Source organism: Paramormyrops kingsleyae, chromosome 9 (assembly GCF_048594095.1).
Source record: "Paramormyrops kingsleyae isolate MSU_618 chromosome 9, PKINGS_0.4, whole genome shotgun sequence".
NCBI classification, from domain to species: domain Eukaryota; kingdom Metazoa; phylum Chordata; class Actinopteri; order Osteoglossiformes; family Mormyridae; genus Paramormyrops; species Paramormyrops kingsleyae.
In genome coordinates, this window is record NC_132805.1 from 11,435,416 (window position 1) to 11,451,055 (window position 15,640).

The 15,640-nt window shown below is 44.8% G+C and overlaps 1 protein-coding gene and 1 long non-coding RNA gene across 8 annotated transcripts; both read left to right on the forward strand.

Moving 5' to 3' along the window:
* Positions 1–252: 252 nt before the first annotated feature.
* gmeb1 (glucocorticoid modulatory element binding protein 1) lies at positions 253–10,099 on the forward strand. Of its 7 annotated transcripts, none has more exons than XM_023807645.2 (10): positions 253–515; positions 2,538–2,665; positions 3,876–3,934; positions 4,069–4,187; positions 4,313–4,416; positions 4,786–4,934; positions 5,681–5,821; positions 6,004–6,141; positions 7,064–7,198; positions 7,282–10,099. In XM_023807645.2, exons 1-10 carry the CDS (start codon positions 465–467, stop codon positions 8,241–8,243), a joined length of 1,986 nt encoding a protein of 661 aa, XP_023663413.1. In that variant the 5' UTR covers positions 253–464; the 3' UTR covers positions 8,244–10,099. The 7 variants fall into 7 exon arrangements, with proteins under 7 accessions (XP_023663413.1, XP_023663414.1, XP_023663417.1 ...); XM_023807646.2 differs by having other exon boundaries at positions 257–515; positions 7,076–7,198; XM_023807649.2 differs by lacking the exon at positions 253–515 and adding an exon at positions 567–777.
* Positions 10,100–11,649: 1,550 nt separating this feature from the next.
* On the forward strand, positions 11,650–14,785 carry LOC111841700 (uncharacterized). The gene is made up of 3 exons (XR_002837729.1): positions 11,650–11,841; positions 12,080–12,152; positions 14,713–14,785. It is a non-coding gene; the product is annotated as an uncharacterized lncRNA (long non-coding RNA).
* The last annotated feature ends 855 nt before the right edge of the window (positions 14,786–15,640 follow it).

The window sequence follows — 15,640 nt, forward strand, 5'->3', positions numbered from 1 at the left end:
GGTATGTCAATAAACGTAGTGCAACAACAGATTAGAATATATTTTCTAAGCATTCTGGACGGGTTTTGTTGAAAAACGACGCCACCTGCTGGAACCATACATCATGCAATCAGAATAATCCTTATTTACAAAGATGGCACGGTATAAAAACACATGCACGTGTCTTTATTAAATGAATGTACTGCTCAATTTATCCATGATGTGTAAACAGATTTAGGCAGATCGCAGTCTGGTTGTCATGCCATATCTTGTTAGCGGATTTAAACTATACAGTTCATAATTATTACTAATCTGCTTTAAGCTATATTGCCTAAGGATAGACAATGGGACATTTTCCTTGTTAGAACCATTCTCGTAATTTTGCAGATTGTGTGCGAAGCTAGTTTTGTGTCAACAGGAGTCGAAGCTTCTCCGCCAGACATCACTGGCTTCATTGCAGGAAGTGTAGCGAAGCGGCACGACGCATGCTCAGTGAGATATCTGGTCGCCAAGGATGTCTTCGCAACTCTAAAGCGGTAAGAGAAAACCCCAGTTTGGTGTTCATCAAGCCACTAGTTTGTGTTTGGCGAGTGAAAAGGGGGAGAACGCAACGCCCGGCGAAGCTCTGGTTCGGACGTTCGCCGGTAGCAGTGCGATATTCGAGTTGAAACGGCCCGTCCGTGAGAAGGGCAGCAACTCAGGCGCTGCCGCCGTCGTCGCCGTCGACGCGCTGTTGCTTGTTGTTGCTGTACGTGCCGCCGCACGGCGAGACGTCAGCCGGAGGGAGAGCGCGAGCGAGTAAGCGGGCGGGAAAAAAGAACGACGCGGGTGCGTCGCCAGCGACCGGGGCGAACGGCGCGTTGTTAACCTCTGTTGGTGCGGCGAAGGCGGAGCTCTTAGCGAGCCCTCCGAGTGCCGCCTCAGCCGGCCGGTGGAGCCGTGCGAAGAGCGCTTAAAAGCACTAGTTAGGCATCACAACCCTTACAGTGAATCCAGGCGCGCCGGGAGGGGGCGGCTAATAGCGGCGACCATGCTAAGCTAAAGTTTAGAGAGGGCGTAATTTTGTTATTATGAAAGAAAAAAATAATCAGTTCCAGAATTTCTCACTATAAACGATGGATTAGCTCCCCAATTATAGGGAACTGAAGTAATTTGGGGCGGCCGAAGCGCGTAACGCGAATGCTAACCAGGTAGCTGCTCGGCTAGCGTGTCTGGCTAAGTGGTTTGGTATTTAAATAAACGGGGTTTCCTAGCCTCCGTGCTACACAGGCAAGTTAACACGAATTAGCTCTGTAGACGGGGCCGTGTGAGTGGATATTTAAGTTTACTAATAAACTTGGGAGGTTTAACTTTTCGTACAAAGTTACAACTTATCTGTTGTTTTACTATATAAAATAAATATTGTCAGCCATTTGAAGACACACTTATTACGATACTGCGCTATATTTACTTTATTTTGCTGATTGCTAATTAAATTTTCGCCACAGAATTTGTTGATGGTGTCGAAACAAGCAAAATGAAAGCAACCTATCTTGTGGAACCAGCGACTTTCCCGTTAACTAGCCGTGGATCTAAATAAAAATGTAAAGTTTCGAATTTTATCATATTATTCGACTCATAACCAAAGTGAATGGGCATCAGTTTTCTGAAACAATATAGTTTTAGGGAGTCACGATGATTCTTGCATATTCCACCCCATGCATAACGTCCGAAAAGTACCATTAATACGTGTACTTGGAAAAGGCAAATAATATAGGTACCAAAGCTTTTTGAGACTAGTCCTTTAGTAGTGTCTTTCAACGTTGACCCATCAGGTGACTGCTATGCAACAGGTGCGCAGTGAATCCGGATTAGTAGATGTGGCCGTTTTTAAACAGCGCTCTAATTAGCGACGCTCTACAGATTAACGAAGTGGAAATGCTTTATTCTAATTTTGATTCCTGAAGCCTATGTAGAATACGATTATTTGTAGAAAAATTTATTCTATTTCTCGAATAAGTCAATTAAAAACTCTGGACTGGAAGGGTAAATGGAGCTTTTTCACCAAACGCCCCAGGCTTATTTTTTATCGGATTCTGAAACCGGATATTTATACAAACGCACGCTAAACGTCACCCAGCGAGTTTAATACCGTGCATTTAAGCCGGCTCTCAGATGGAACTATACTTGTTCCATAATAATTGTTCTTATTGTCCTGATAGCAAAATAACTAGTAAAACATGAAAGCCCCATTAATTTCATATTGTTAAATGTTTAATTTACTGGCTTACAGATATATTAAACTGATTGTTAAGGCGTGTTTGGTGTGTTTTATTCAGTTTTGTGTGCTTGTGTGATGGTTCTCTTAAGGGTTTTTGGGCAGGTCGGTTGTCCATCTTTAAACATTTCCAGCCTGATGAGTGGTAAATGATACGGGGGGTAGTTGTGTTCAGGTCTTTGCTTGTTGAGGCAGCAGCCCTGACCGGGATCCACCGTGTGGCACACCATATCTGGGTACTCGTTTTTGAAGCCGTTACATGCGCTCCGTGGCCTTGCAGTGACTAGCCTCTGCCCGGCAGGACCCCGGGGAGCTGGCAATGGCCGACGCGGAGCTTGCCGTGTCAGTGGGGGACTTGGTGATGGTGAAGGGTGACGACGGCAAGCCCAAGACTCAGGTTATTCTGCAGCTTCAGCCAATCACGCAAGGGTAAGGAGCAGCGGCGCTTACGCCATGGCGACAGCACCCAGAAGGCGCCGCGGCACCTAAGGAAAGCACTCTGAAAGTCTGAAATTGTGTAGGGCATTATAACTGCCCTTCTAACATATCTAAAATATGTCCACCCTCTGTCTGTACATGAGCATAATCATGAACCATTTATTTATTTTAATCAAGATTCTTATTGATGTAACCCATTTTTGACTAAATATGTTTTTAGACTTGTTTTTGACTGCAGAAAAGCTTTAGGGTTCCCTGCTTGGTCAGTTCAGGGAGTCACTTTAATAAGCAGAATAGTTGCCTGTATACTTTAAGAATTGGTTTTAAATTGGAAACCAATCCGTTGTGGCCTTCTTAGCTAATTTGCACAATAAATCGAAGTATACCCTTAATGATTATAGTTTCCATATTTTTTGTTTTTGTCTTAATGTTACAGAGTGCCCATAATATGGTTATTTCCAGTTTGTCATTATATCAATGAATCATTTCAGTAATAATGTTAGCCAGGGAGTTTTAAACCCTGCACAGTGTCCCTGTAATATTAATGTTGTTCATTACGCCTGGTGGAATAGTCTTTTGTAATGGTACCCAGTGATTTCATACATCTATATTTAAAAGAATAACAGCAATTTCTTCAGTCATTTGTTACAGTGAGTAACACGTACAATATCAAATTATACTTAACCTGCAGGAATATTCTTTCCGTGGAAGCGCCATCGACATCAGTAGTAGGCTGTAGGGCACAGATGAAGAGACTCTATAGCTCTTCTAGCTTTGGGAGTGGGTAATTGAGAGGGTCCTCCTGGGGTCACTGACAGAACAAGTGCTAAAAGGACAGTATTCCTGAACACTGACTAGCCTACACGCATGCTTTGGGTTAGTGGGTCATAAATGTTCCATGTTCTCATATTTGCTAATGCTTTCCTCCTAAATACTCAGTTCAGCTGCACTCTCAAATACGAACTTGTGTGAGAATTTCTCAAGCTGCGACTGAACATGATGTCAGTAATTTTTTCAAGTAGATTGTGTGTTGATCATGTGAGTGTCGCATCCTTCCTTATCATCTGACTCGCTGGGAATGATGGAATTTTTATCTTTCATATTTAGCATTTTTAGAAAATATGTAGCATAGATATTTCTTGTATAATGCAGGGATCATGTCATGAAAAAGGTCCATAATGTGGTTTGTCTTCCCTTACAGGATGTGTGAGGACTCCGCTGAAACAGAAACTGCTGTTGTGGCAGTAGATACACACCAAGGTTGTTACTGTTCTATGTGTGTGCATGCAGTGAGCTTCACGGCTAAAGCACATCCTCTCATTCCTTTGTCTGTGGGCTCTGTGTTCCTACAGCTGATGCATGCCAATCTCGGTAATGGCTGTCTTATCTTCCAGACGATGTCCCTGCAGAAGGGGAAGTGGAGTACGGATACCCCATAACCTGTGGGGACAGCAAGGCCATCCTGCTGTTTAAGAAGTTTGTCTGCCCGGGAATCAATGTTAAATGTGTCAAGGTCAGTGGATCCATTGTGAGTTTGATGTTGGGTGATGACAGCTTCACTGTGCTGGAGGGCTGCTGGTATGTGAGGTCTGGCTGTAGCCCTACAACATTGGGTCTTGCTGTGTCTTGCACCTGCAGTACAATGACCAGCTGATCAGCCCCAAGCAGTTTGTGCACTTGGCTGGAAAAGCCACCCTTAAGGACTGGAAGAGGGCCATCCGGCTTGGGGGCGTCATGCTCAGGTGAGCAGCCCGGGTTCCGCTAGCAGTATCCCGATTTTTGTGTCCCTCACCTCGGGTTGCGAACATGCCGTGTCACGTCCTGTCTCTCGGCTCCGTGGCTGCGTGCTGACTCTTCTCACAAACTTCATGGCGTCTTCTGCTGCCTGAGTTCTGTTCCCAAGCATGACGAACACGCTGTATCAATGACAGTCAGCTTGCCTTCTTTTCTCTGGCTGACGCACATGAGTGCGAACAGCTCTTTGTCTTGCTGTGGGTGCCCCCCCCCCCCCCCCTTAGGCCACACTTTGTCCCAAGCCCTGGTTTTCCCCTTCCTGCTTCCTGTTAGGTGATCTCTGGCATTACCCCCCCCCCCCTCCCTTTTTTCTGCAGAAAGATGATGGACTCTGGCCAGATTGACTTTTACCAGCATGACACCGTTTGCACCAACACCTGCCGCAGCACTAAGTTTGACCTGCTGATCAACAACACTCGCTTCCCCCCCCAGGGCAGTGCCCTGCCCACCTCCACATCCCCTCAAGGTGGGACTCAGACACTGAAGCTCACATGCCCCACGTAGGAATGGGATCATGTTTGTAAGCATTTATTTTGAGGAGTACCAAAGCTGCTTTTGCCATTTAATAGTAATAGCCCAAAATTCCTTCTTTTTGGACATGAGGGGGGATATCAGAAACCAGCAATTAGTGAAAAGCTGTCACTGCCCTCTTACAGAATTTTTCTTTCAGAGCGGACAAGCTGATGGTTTAGAAATGCAGTATGTTGCAATTGATACATACACACTCAGTTGACAGAGGACATTAGAGGCTATCCTGTCAGAAAAGAACCCTGAGGAGAGTTAATATTACGTGACGGAGCAGGACCCTGTCTAAAAGATTTTGAATCAGGAAGTCAGTGGAAATATGCCAGACTCTGGTGAGCATGATATACAGCTGGGATTTGAACCCACAGCCTACAGTAGCATGCCAGAGAGTTGGTGGTTTCAGAGTGTGAGTTGTTCTAGTGCAGGGGTGTCAAACTGCAGTCCTGGAGGGCTGGAACCTGTGTAGCTTAGTTCTTTCCCTGTTGCACCACAAATGATTCAGCTCAGAAGCTGTGTGGTAATTAGCACAAGGAGCTGAATCAGGTGTGTTAAATGAGGGGAAACCCAAAAATGTGCAGGGCTCTGGCCCCCCCAGGACTGCAGTTCTAGTGGGTCCTTGTCATTTTGCTGGAGGGTGGAGTAGAGCACTGAACTGGGTTGAGGACTCATTCTGGTGTGCATGTGCAGGGAACGGAAGCCAGGTGGCCACAGCAGAAGAGAGGCAAGAGGAGATAAGTGCTGCCAGTGTGGAGTGGAGCCCCTCTGTGGCTGGCGCTGTTACTGCAGCAGCTGATGTCGAGGGCAAGAAGGATGCTGAGGAGATCTCTGGTGAGTGGACTCAGCCACACACAGAACTAACTGAAGACACTCTGTAAACATTTGGAGCTGAGTCAGTATTTCATCAGTGTCAAAAAGACATTCTCCCCTATAAGAAGAAATGGTTGTGAGATCCAGTGAATGGAAAACGCGATACAAACACCATGAGTCTGTCTCTGTCCCTGCTGCCCCAGAGGAGACGCTGAACTTCTGGAAGGGCATTGCGGACGTGGGGCTGATGGGAGAGGTGGTGTCCAACATCCGCACAGAGCTGCTGGCCCTGCTGCGGGGCGTGCAGCTGCGGAGCGGACAGGCCGCGCTGCAGGAGCCCGGTAGGCAGCCACCCGCCGCACACATCACGCTGCATGCATCGCTGACCCTATCACAGACTGCTGTGGTCTGAGCCCACCTGCTATTTCCCTGTGTTCATGAGCCATGCAAATAAAATGCTTCAGAGTGCAGGCAAGCTGTCTCAGTGAGTCAGTTTGCGCATCTTTTTCATATAAACTCTCGAGTTGAATATAGACAAATCCTCAGTATTCATATATTAATTTACATGTTAGAATTATATAGTGTGTTATTAATGTTGTGGATATGTCACAAAACAGACAGATTTTTATAGGACTGTTGTAGAAAGCAGTATATTTCTAACATGAGACTTATGGATACAAAAAGTCTACATTTGAAAATACTTTTTTTTGTGAAAGATATTAAGGAAAAACTTGCGCTATGGATGTCATATTTCTACATTAGAGTTGTGCCCAGCACTCCATAGACTACAGAAAGCATGTGCTTTCCTGTGTACTTTTTATATGAAACAATTGAAATGGTAATTAATTAAAAACAAACAATGAAATGAGACATAGACATAAGAAAACATCTTAAAAAGAGTTCTGTTCCAGTGCTTTGAACTTTGCATGTGAATGCCCAGTAATTTAACTTTTGTTAAAAGAAATTTGATTTGCATTAATCGCTGTGCCTTTGAATAGGGCAGTGCATAACTTAAAATGTTACTGCTATTCTACCACTAGGGGGTGACAATGAACATTTTGAAAACATGGATAATAACCCAAAAAGACACCTTGCTTTTACAGAAAACTATATGTATATGTGGGGGATTTCAATGGTATTTGTTAATTAGTAAGTATTAGTATTAGTGTTACGTTTGGCATCACAGACCAGAGAAGCAGAGCAGGTAACTGGTTGAAGTGGAGGCAGTAGTCAAGTCACAAGTAGGTGGACTGACCCCAACAGACTCTGTCCCAGATGCTGCCGTGCTCCACAGCCTGGCCCAGATGTTTGGGCTGCTGGACTGTGTGAAGCGAGCCCTGCAGAACCGGAGGAGCCAGGCAGGCCAGAACCAGGAGCTGCTCCACAGCACATTAGTGGGTGAGCTTCCCGGGCTGGGTGGTGCCACGCACACAAAACACAGCAGGCTGGGAATTTTGACCTTGACGGCTTCCCTATGACAGAACTGGAGCGCCAGCTGGAGGAGCAGAAGAAGCAGGCGCAGGACTGGCGGCCCCGCTCCCAGCCCAGCGTGGCCCTTGTGCCGCTCGCTGGCTCCTCCAAGCCCCCGGCTCCCAAACGGCCCCGGCTGCAGCGGCCTGCCTCCACCAGCGTGCTCAGCGTGTCCCCTAGCCAGCAGCAGGTGCACCAGATCACCGTGCTCTCCCCCATCACCATGAGCTCCGCAGGCCAGTCATTCAGCATCGCTGGGCTGCCTGTGACCACGCTGGGCCAGCTGCCCGCCGGCACGCAGCTCGTCACCCGCTATGCCATGGGCGCAGGGCACACCAAGGCGGACTCCGTCACCCTCCACCCCTCCTCCAGCCTGACGCTGCTCAGTGCTGCCGCCATGGCCAACCAGGGCCAGCTTGGGCCTGTGGAGATCGTGCACCTGGCTCAGGAGGCAGAGGCGGGCAATGGTGAGGACCAGCAGGGCGGGTCTGCCGATGGGGAGATGGTGGGGGGTGCTCTGCTGGTGCAGGAGGGTGTCGGGGGAGAGGAGGAGGCACAAGCACACACCACTGTCATCGAGATTGACCCGGCGCCAAGCGACCACGCCACGGGGGTGGTGGGTTTGCGGCTGGGTGGCGAGGCTGCTGTGGTAGTCCAGGCCGAGATGGAGGTGATGGATGGGGCTGAGGCGGAGGAGGAGGGTGGAGTGGTACTGCAGGGTGGGATCGAGATTGTGGGTGGGACTGAGGGCAATGAAGAGGGCGGGGTGGTGCTGCAGGGCGGGATGGAAGTGGTGGGTGGAGCCGAGATCGATGAAGAAGGCGAGATGGTGCTGCACGGAGGAATGGCGATGGTGGGTGGGGCGGAGACGGATGCCGGGCTGGTCGTACACGCAGAGATGGAAGAGCTGGAGCATCAGGAGCAGCTGCACAGCGTGGAAATCGTGGTCATTGAGGACGAGGTGGCCAAGTGAGGCGGCTGGAACACCGCTGAGACCATGGAGGACAGGCAGCCGGGAGAGCGGTGACGCTGTGGGACGACGATGATGGCCACCGCTGGGTCTGCGCGAGAGCAGGGCCACAAGAGGGCGTAGCATGGATGTAGCATGGCTGTCACATGGCTGCTTATTTTTCTTGTTTTTACTGAACCACGAGAAGTCCGTATTATTTCAGTGAACAAATTTGTTTTTCCGTTAGTTGTATCCCAGTTTTAATTTACCATAATTAATCTGTACTAACAGTATTTTTTGTTGTCCTTTCCATCTTTTAAGCCTACTTTCTGCCAGGCTGACACATTTAACTTTTTTGGCTGAAATGATAATAAAGCAATGTGGTCCCTGTCCTGCCCAAGACCAAGACTGTAACACACCACCTGGGGTGGATCAAGAGGGTCATGTCCCGACCAAAGTTGACCCTTCATGTTATTTTTTTTCTAGTGGAGTAGGGAGTGTTCCAGAATGTTCAAGAGCTGAGCAGCACCTTGCCTATCATAGTGAGGCTTTGTGAGGATTGTGGGCTCCCGTTTGTGTGACATGGAGGTCCCCAGTGCAGATGAGCCAGCACTCTGTCAGCACGTTAGGAGAACACACCCATCATCTCCGTCTGTTACATCTCGTTAATGGTGCCAGCGAGAGAACAGACTGACTGTTAAATAAGTCTGCAGGTTTCTTGGGATGTTTTGGCTCATTTTTAATCAGTTATCATGCTGGTGATATTTTTTCTATTCAGTGAGGCTTTTTTTTTTTTATCAAAATGAGATTACTTTTCTCTGCCCTATGCTTTGTGTTATCTGCAACTGAACAGGGGAAAAAAGCTGGTCATTTTAATTTTGTGGACATGTAATACATATTTCAGCCAGATGTCATATTTAGTTTTTTTTTACAAACTCTTCATTCTTTAGGCTTTCATTTTCCATATATCCATACTGCAGAATGCCAACATCCGTCCTGTGTTTGATTTTTAAACATTTAATAACAAGGTTTGATAAGACTCCTGTGAATGTTAGGCCTACTTTAAAAACTGTGATCTTACACACTTTACAGCTAAAAGCCATGTTAGATTGTCCCTGCCAGTTAAAGACAAGGAATGATTTATTGGAAGTCAGGGCCCTGGAACTCCCAACTCAAGTTGACTGTGGTTTGCTAGTCTGTCTCTTACGAAAGCTTCTGGTTTGTCAGTCAGATGATATGTGGGAGGTTGTGATTGGCTTTTGAAAGCTTTCATTGTTTTGCTAGAGACTTATCTGCATGGTGCATTTCGAGAAATGCAACCCAGCCAAGTTTTTGACTTTTGTATGCTGGGAATAATGCGAGGCAAAATACTTTGCTCTTTTCTTCCCTTCATTTTTGTTCTGGAAAAAAAATGTCAAAGACACCAAACTTAGTTCCCAGTCGCCATATTTGGTTTAAGCTTACTGTGAATGCTGCAGGAGAGCGCTGGTATGGTGATGAGCCTCAGGCATTGAGTTGTTTGTGAAAAGCTTCTTTTGTGCCAAGTCTTGCTGCAGGGCAGAGCTGTTGGACCTTTGAACAGTACTTTGCTCACTGCTCTTGACAGTTTAATAAGTGTATCATGTTTTAGGCATATACGCCAAGCATAATCCATTAAATGCTGCAGGTCAGCTTGCAGGACACCACAAGGTCAATTTAATTTGCTGAAAATGAGGCTTCCCTTTCACCCTTCTCCTTCAACCAACAAAGGTATTGCAAGCTTTTGTATAGAAACACTGCAGCAACGGTTTTCATGGGGGAGCAGGGGACACCGTTTGAAGTGCAGTGAGCCCAGAAAGAGAAAGTTTGTAAAGCCCAATTAAAATTAGAGTATAATCTTCCCCTTGTGTGAATTTATTCCTTTTGACTTTAATGACTAACTTTGAGGTAAGGATGGGGAACAGGTTTCCACCGAAAGCAACATACTTCCGATTTGAGCTGACATTTGTGATGGTGATAGCCTGTTTCTCAACAGCACCATTTCAGTGAACTCGGCAATGGAGCCTTTGCGGCTTGAACACTCATGTTACACAAAGAAGGCTTTTGAAGTTTCTGATCACAGTGGCAGTCTGATTTTTAAGTAGGTCATGCTGATATTAATGTTTAACATGGCTGACGTGTGCTCAGAGATGTTTACACAACCAGTAAAGCAAATACATAGTGAAACCACAAACAGAATTTTAACCAAACACATTGGTAAGTATGCTGAATGAATGTCTGAAGAAACCAGATTCACTTTTAGAACATTAGTGGCAGTTTGACTCTGCGTAAGTGGGCCTGTTATTTAAATACAAATAATCAATGAATCAAAGATGGAAGCCGTTGCAGGATTCACTCAGATTGTCATAGGTGGCATTCCAAGAGTATCTCAGCAACTTCATGGTCCTTGCTCTCCAGATGTCTGAGAGGCTGAAGTGGAGCAAGAAAACTGGATCAGTCCTTAATAAAGACTTCAAGACCTTCACATTCTGAGAAAAAGAGTTGTGCATTTCTACCAGAATACCAATGACAGTGTATTAGGGTATACTACGACCAAACAGAAGGTTATGAGTTCAGTCAGAAACATCATCAAAGATCAAACTGCCATCCATTGACCATATATACATTGAACACTCCCTGAAAAAGCATATTTTGGGACCTGAACCACCCTGGGCATGAGCTGTTTCCACCCCTGGAGGTTTCACAGCGTGTGGTTGCTGACTACCACATTTAAGAACAGTTTCTTCCCCCTGATTTTTTTGCATCATCAATAGCTAAATATGGATTCCTGCAATTTTACCTGAGTCTGCATTTTATTTGAATTTCAATGTGTAATGTTTCTTTTTGAGGCATCATGGAATGTCTGCTGCCTTTTGCTAATTAATTTGTACGCTGCTAGTTGTTATTCTGTTGGGTGTTGCTGAATGAGTAAGTATTCCAATGTATTTGTTGCACGTAACATTTTGAATTTTGACTATAATTATGTCATAATACAATCAAATTCTTACTGGCAATTCATGTTGCTATTCACCAATCTGATTGGCTCCTAGTAATTTCCTTGTGTCTCTAGCGTCACTCTGCTTCTGCTGGTGGGTGCACGTGTGTTTTAAGAATGGTCCTGCAATTGAAAATGCAATCATGACAAAAGCAAATGAATCAGCCTCGGGTGGATAGTTTGATGACATGCTGTTGGTAATAAGGTGTTGCTCTGTCGGATGAAAACACTGTGATGATGTAGTACTGTGAAAAGTGTTAAGGACAAACTTAAGAAGTTAAAAACGCACTTACTGACCGCAGAGCAATTGTATTTTTCACAACGAATCACATTTTTTAATGACGGACTTGTTAAGTGAACAGAGAGGAAATCAAGACATAATTTATCAATTATGTCAGGTGAAAGGTGTTCCTTAATAGTAAATCATCTGTACCGTCTGTGGTGTTGAGTATGCCATCCGTGGCATCATTGTTACAGACTGCAAGAGCAATGGCTGAATGTTAAGACCCGTCCTCAGAACTGCAGACCATAGGTCATTTCCAGCCTACGGCTCTCGTGCGTGACCAGCTCCATTCCGCTGAACCTGCCCGTCTATGTCGCCTTTATCTGGTAATCCCCTGGGTTAAACATGACTTGTGGGACTGGGTCACACCCAGGAGACTTGGTGTTTATTGCAAAAAGACAATCTTTTGTCTCGGTAATCCATACGCTGCATTTGCTATCGTTTCGGTATTAACATTTTTTATAATTTTTTTAAAATTGCTATAATGTTTGAAGGGCGAGAAGACGGAGCTCTGGAGGATTCTCTGATTTAAAGTTCTATCATAAAAATCATTTCCTCCACTAGATGGTATCATAGAACCGCACAGATGCCAGAGGTGTGCTCGATGAAAAGCCGTAGTCTGCATTCGTGTCTACCGGTGAGATTCAACCACAGAACCAAACTGCCAAAACTGTATAATTATACGTTTTTCATAAAACGACTTTGACCCAGTCAACAGGATCCAACAATTGTGTAATTACTGTCTATTTTAAACCTCCTCTCATAAATTACTCAATCTGATAATGTTTGTCCAGTGCTTTGTAGTACTGGAATTGTAGTTTAGGCTTATACATAGACTACAAAACACTGGAGAAGTCATCGCATCTTGATGTGTGTTATGCTAAATCTTCTGCTCTGCTATTTGCATTCCGAAATAAACTCCAGTGCACAGCGATCGCAATTGGATATGCTAGTTATGAAACATGCATGGATAATCAGCTACGAATTGGACTTGTGTAGCAAGGGGAAACACGTTGGAAACCAGTCTCACTCACGGAAAGTTTGAGAAAGATGGTTTGCAGTCGTTGGCACAACTTGTCCCTGGAATAAGGCCCGTTATTTGACCAGCTAAGCCCTAAAAATACGCCAGTTTTTACCCTGCTGATGGAGGCAAATCACTGGCATATCGGAATACAGTTATCTTCGTGTTTATGCCGCAGTAAAGCAGACAGCGGCGAAGCTTTATGCTTAGATTCGTCATCTTCCGACGGCTGAAGGTTTCACACACATCTCACTGTCACCTCCATCGATTTAAAACGCATTAAACTGATTTCATTGCCTCTTTCATCGTGTTAATACACCGCTAAGATAGGACTCCCCGTCGTACGCCAGAAAAATTGAAGTCGTGTCAGATTAGCTAAACTGATCTGTCCTAACGGATTATCGTACATGTCAACACAGTTGCATTGAATTGGCTTTTCACACTAGTGAAATTTCTTTATATACACCAATGTATAACAAAAATCCCCCCCAACCCTGTACTGGATAAGCGATTGAAAGTCTAACGGCTTCCAACGGTTTTTCCCAATAAGATTTTTCCCTTTATAGGCCTACTGCACTGCCGAGTGCTGAAAGGTACGGAAGCGCTGGGATTTTGTATGATTTGGCTGGGGATCGAACCCACAACCCTTCCTGTCCCTGAACTTACCATATAGGTATCGGGCTTCAGCCACTACGTATAAAATGCGGCATTTGAGATGTCTTTTAGCTTTGCCGATCGTTCTTTTGAATTGCAGCTGCACAAACAGCAGCAAACCCAGGGCTAAACAACCGGGCGCCTGCCGCTCTGGCTTTATTTCTCCTTAACACCGGAGGCTCAGTTCTCAGTTCATCCCGACCGCCTGATCCCTAGAGTCAGTTATTGGATTAATCATTACGCTAATCGACCCAAATCCGCCCTGTCTTTCGGTTCCTGGGGTAGATAGTGTTTCAGAAAGCGCTGCATCGTGTGTAAAGTAGCTTTGATTGTCTCCTAGTTGTGCTCGCTTTTGTCAGTGTACGCCCCCATCTTGCAAGGTGTCTTGACTTTTTATAATTTGCATATTCATACATACTTCCTCAGCCTTAATGAATACATGGAAGTATTCAACCATATCACAGGAGCCTCCAGGGCAGAAGCGAATTCTCCACCTGTCTATTTACGGTTTAGAGAAAATGTTATGTTCGTTCTCCTATTATTTGATGTACATGCCACAGTCATTTAAATGTTTTTAAATCCTAATTGTAATATGAAATGGTTATATGAAACTGGCATTTTTTGACTTTGAACCACATTTTGAAATTCCCCTTTAAGGACCTGGGTCTGCGAGCATAGGTTTGCGTTTGAGACGGTGGGAGGCCTAATGATTTCGGAGCTTGTTCAAGGCGCTCGCACTGAATGCTGAATTAAAAAAATATATCCAGACATACAAATGAGATTTTTTCTTTCCATGTAGAGCACCCAAAATAAGTGCATCTGTCTCACAGATAAATAATATCACGATGAAATAGCAAGACTCAAATTTCTATTATAATTTTAATGTAATCAGAAAACATATTTTAATGACATTTATTAAAGTGTTTACGCCATTTTCCAAAACATTAATTTTATCTAACAACCAGCACTAACATTAAAGGCCCCTTCTGTGAGAAAGCAAATAAAGTATTTGTCCAGCTGTAAAGGCATAATGAAATACTATAGTAAAATACAAAATCATATCAACATTTGCAATAATGGAGAATTCAAAACCGACTTGTTTTCATGGTGTTTCTTGCTTCTTGGACTGGAACACATTTTTTTCCTTCTCTGATATTACCTCCATTCCCTCCATAATTACGTGGGAAGGTAACCCCTGAGTTCAGCGACACGTGCTGTCTAACACAGCCCGGGGGGGTGGGGACGCGCCGCCCGTGCTGCGCAGAGGGTGGGCGGGGCCGCGCGTCGGGAAAGCGCTCCGGGCGCGAGCCGCACGTTCCCCGTCCGCTGATTATGGATGGTCGTCGCGCGACGAACTGTAGATCTCAGAGCGAGGCAGCTTCTAGCGCTTGCGGCGCTTTAACGTCACCGTTACCTGCATGCTCTGCTCGAGCGAGAGCAAGAAGAACAGAGTTCTTTGTGATATATATCTATGACAATATACATCTATGATATAAATCTATTTCATTTTTGCTTCTTATAGGTCAAGAATGAGGACGTTATCGGAGGTAGTGCTTGTTTATGGCTGTAAAAGAAGACCTTCCCGTAAAATAAATGTTTGTATCTAGATGTTGTCTATTATGATTAAATTGGAATTTTTTTTGAAAATAAAAAATACAGGCAAGGTAAAATGACTATGTTGTTACATGGAGGGTGATCAAATCTCCGCAAAAGAGAGATTTTTAAGTCCTGTTCAGTTTGGATAATGCCAGAGGGTTGCACAGGCCGACCGGAAGTGGACTAGCATACAGATTAGGTCAGAGAAGATATTTAACATCCAACTTAATGCAGGTTTAACGTACAGTATATCATGTTCACGGAAAGATTCCATTTATACTGCTCGATCCACTCTGAAGTGGTACAGGTGCGGATTACAGGAACCACAGCCTCATTGTATCTTGTCGCAAGTTAACCTTTCTGCGTAGCCCGCTGGTCATGATAAATTGTGCTAGTGATAACAGTAATCTGCCCTTGACAATGTCGTTTCCATGATGGAAGAGGGATCTTATGCCTTATGAAACACCACTAATTATGCTCTGAGAGTTGTCAGCGACATTTGTTTTGCAAGGCAAGCTGGAATTCAGAATTTGTCGGGGATGTAGGAAAAAAAAAAGATATGATAGAATGTAACTATGAACAGTGTGGAAACGTAGTGAGCAGATTAGCTGGGTGTTGATGGATCTAATGTATGCTTTTTAACTGTAGAAGGGCACACAATCTTTAAATAAATAAGCGAATCTGCTGAGATTCTGAACGACACGTGTGCATATAAGCAGCCAAAGCAAATTTCAGACTAAAAAATAGATTCTGCCTCTACAGTAAATACACACAGATTACACATGGCTCTTTTTTCTTGGATGTTCTGGGTGTCTTAACACTGAAATGATTTGTGTTTTTACCCAAATGCAAAT

Bases quoted from the DNA above. Each gene is read 5' to 3' on its own strand.
- gmeb1 (XM_023807645.2), top strand. From the start codon at position 465: ATGCTCAGTGAGATATCTGGTCGCCAAGGATGTCTTCGCAACTCTAAA. The intron at 516-2,537 runs GTAAGAGAAAAC...TCTGCCCGGCAG, and splicing joins GTCTTCGCAACTCTAAAGCG to GACCCCGGGGAGCTGGCAAT. The intron at 2,666-3,875 runs GTAAGGAGCAGC...CTTCCCTTACAG, and splicing joins CTTCAGCCAATCACGCAAGG to GATGTGTGAGGACTCCGCTG.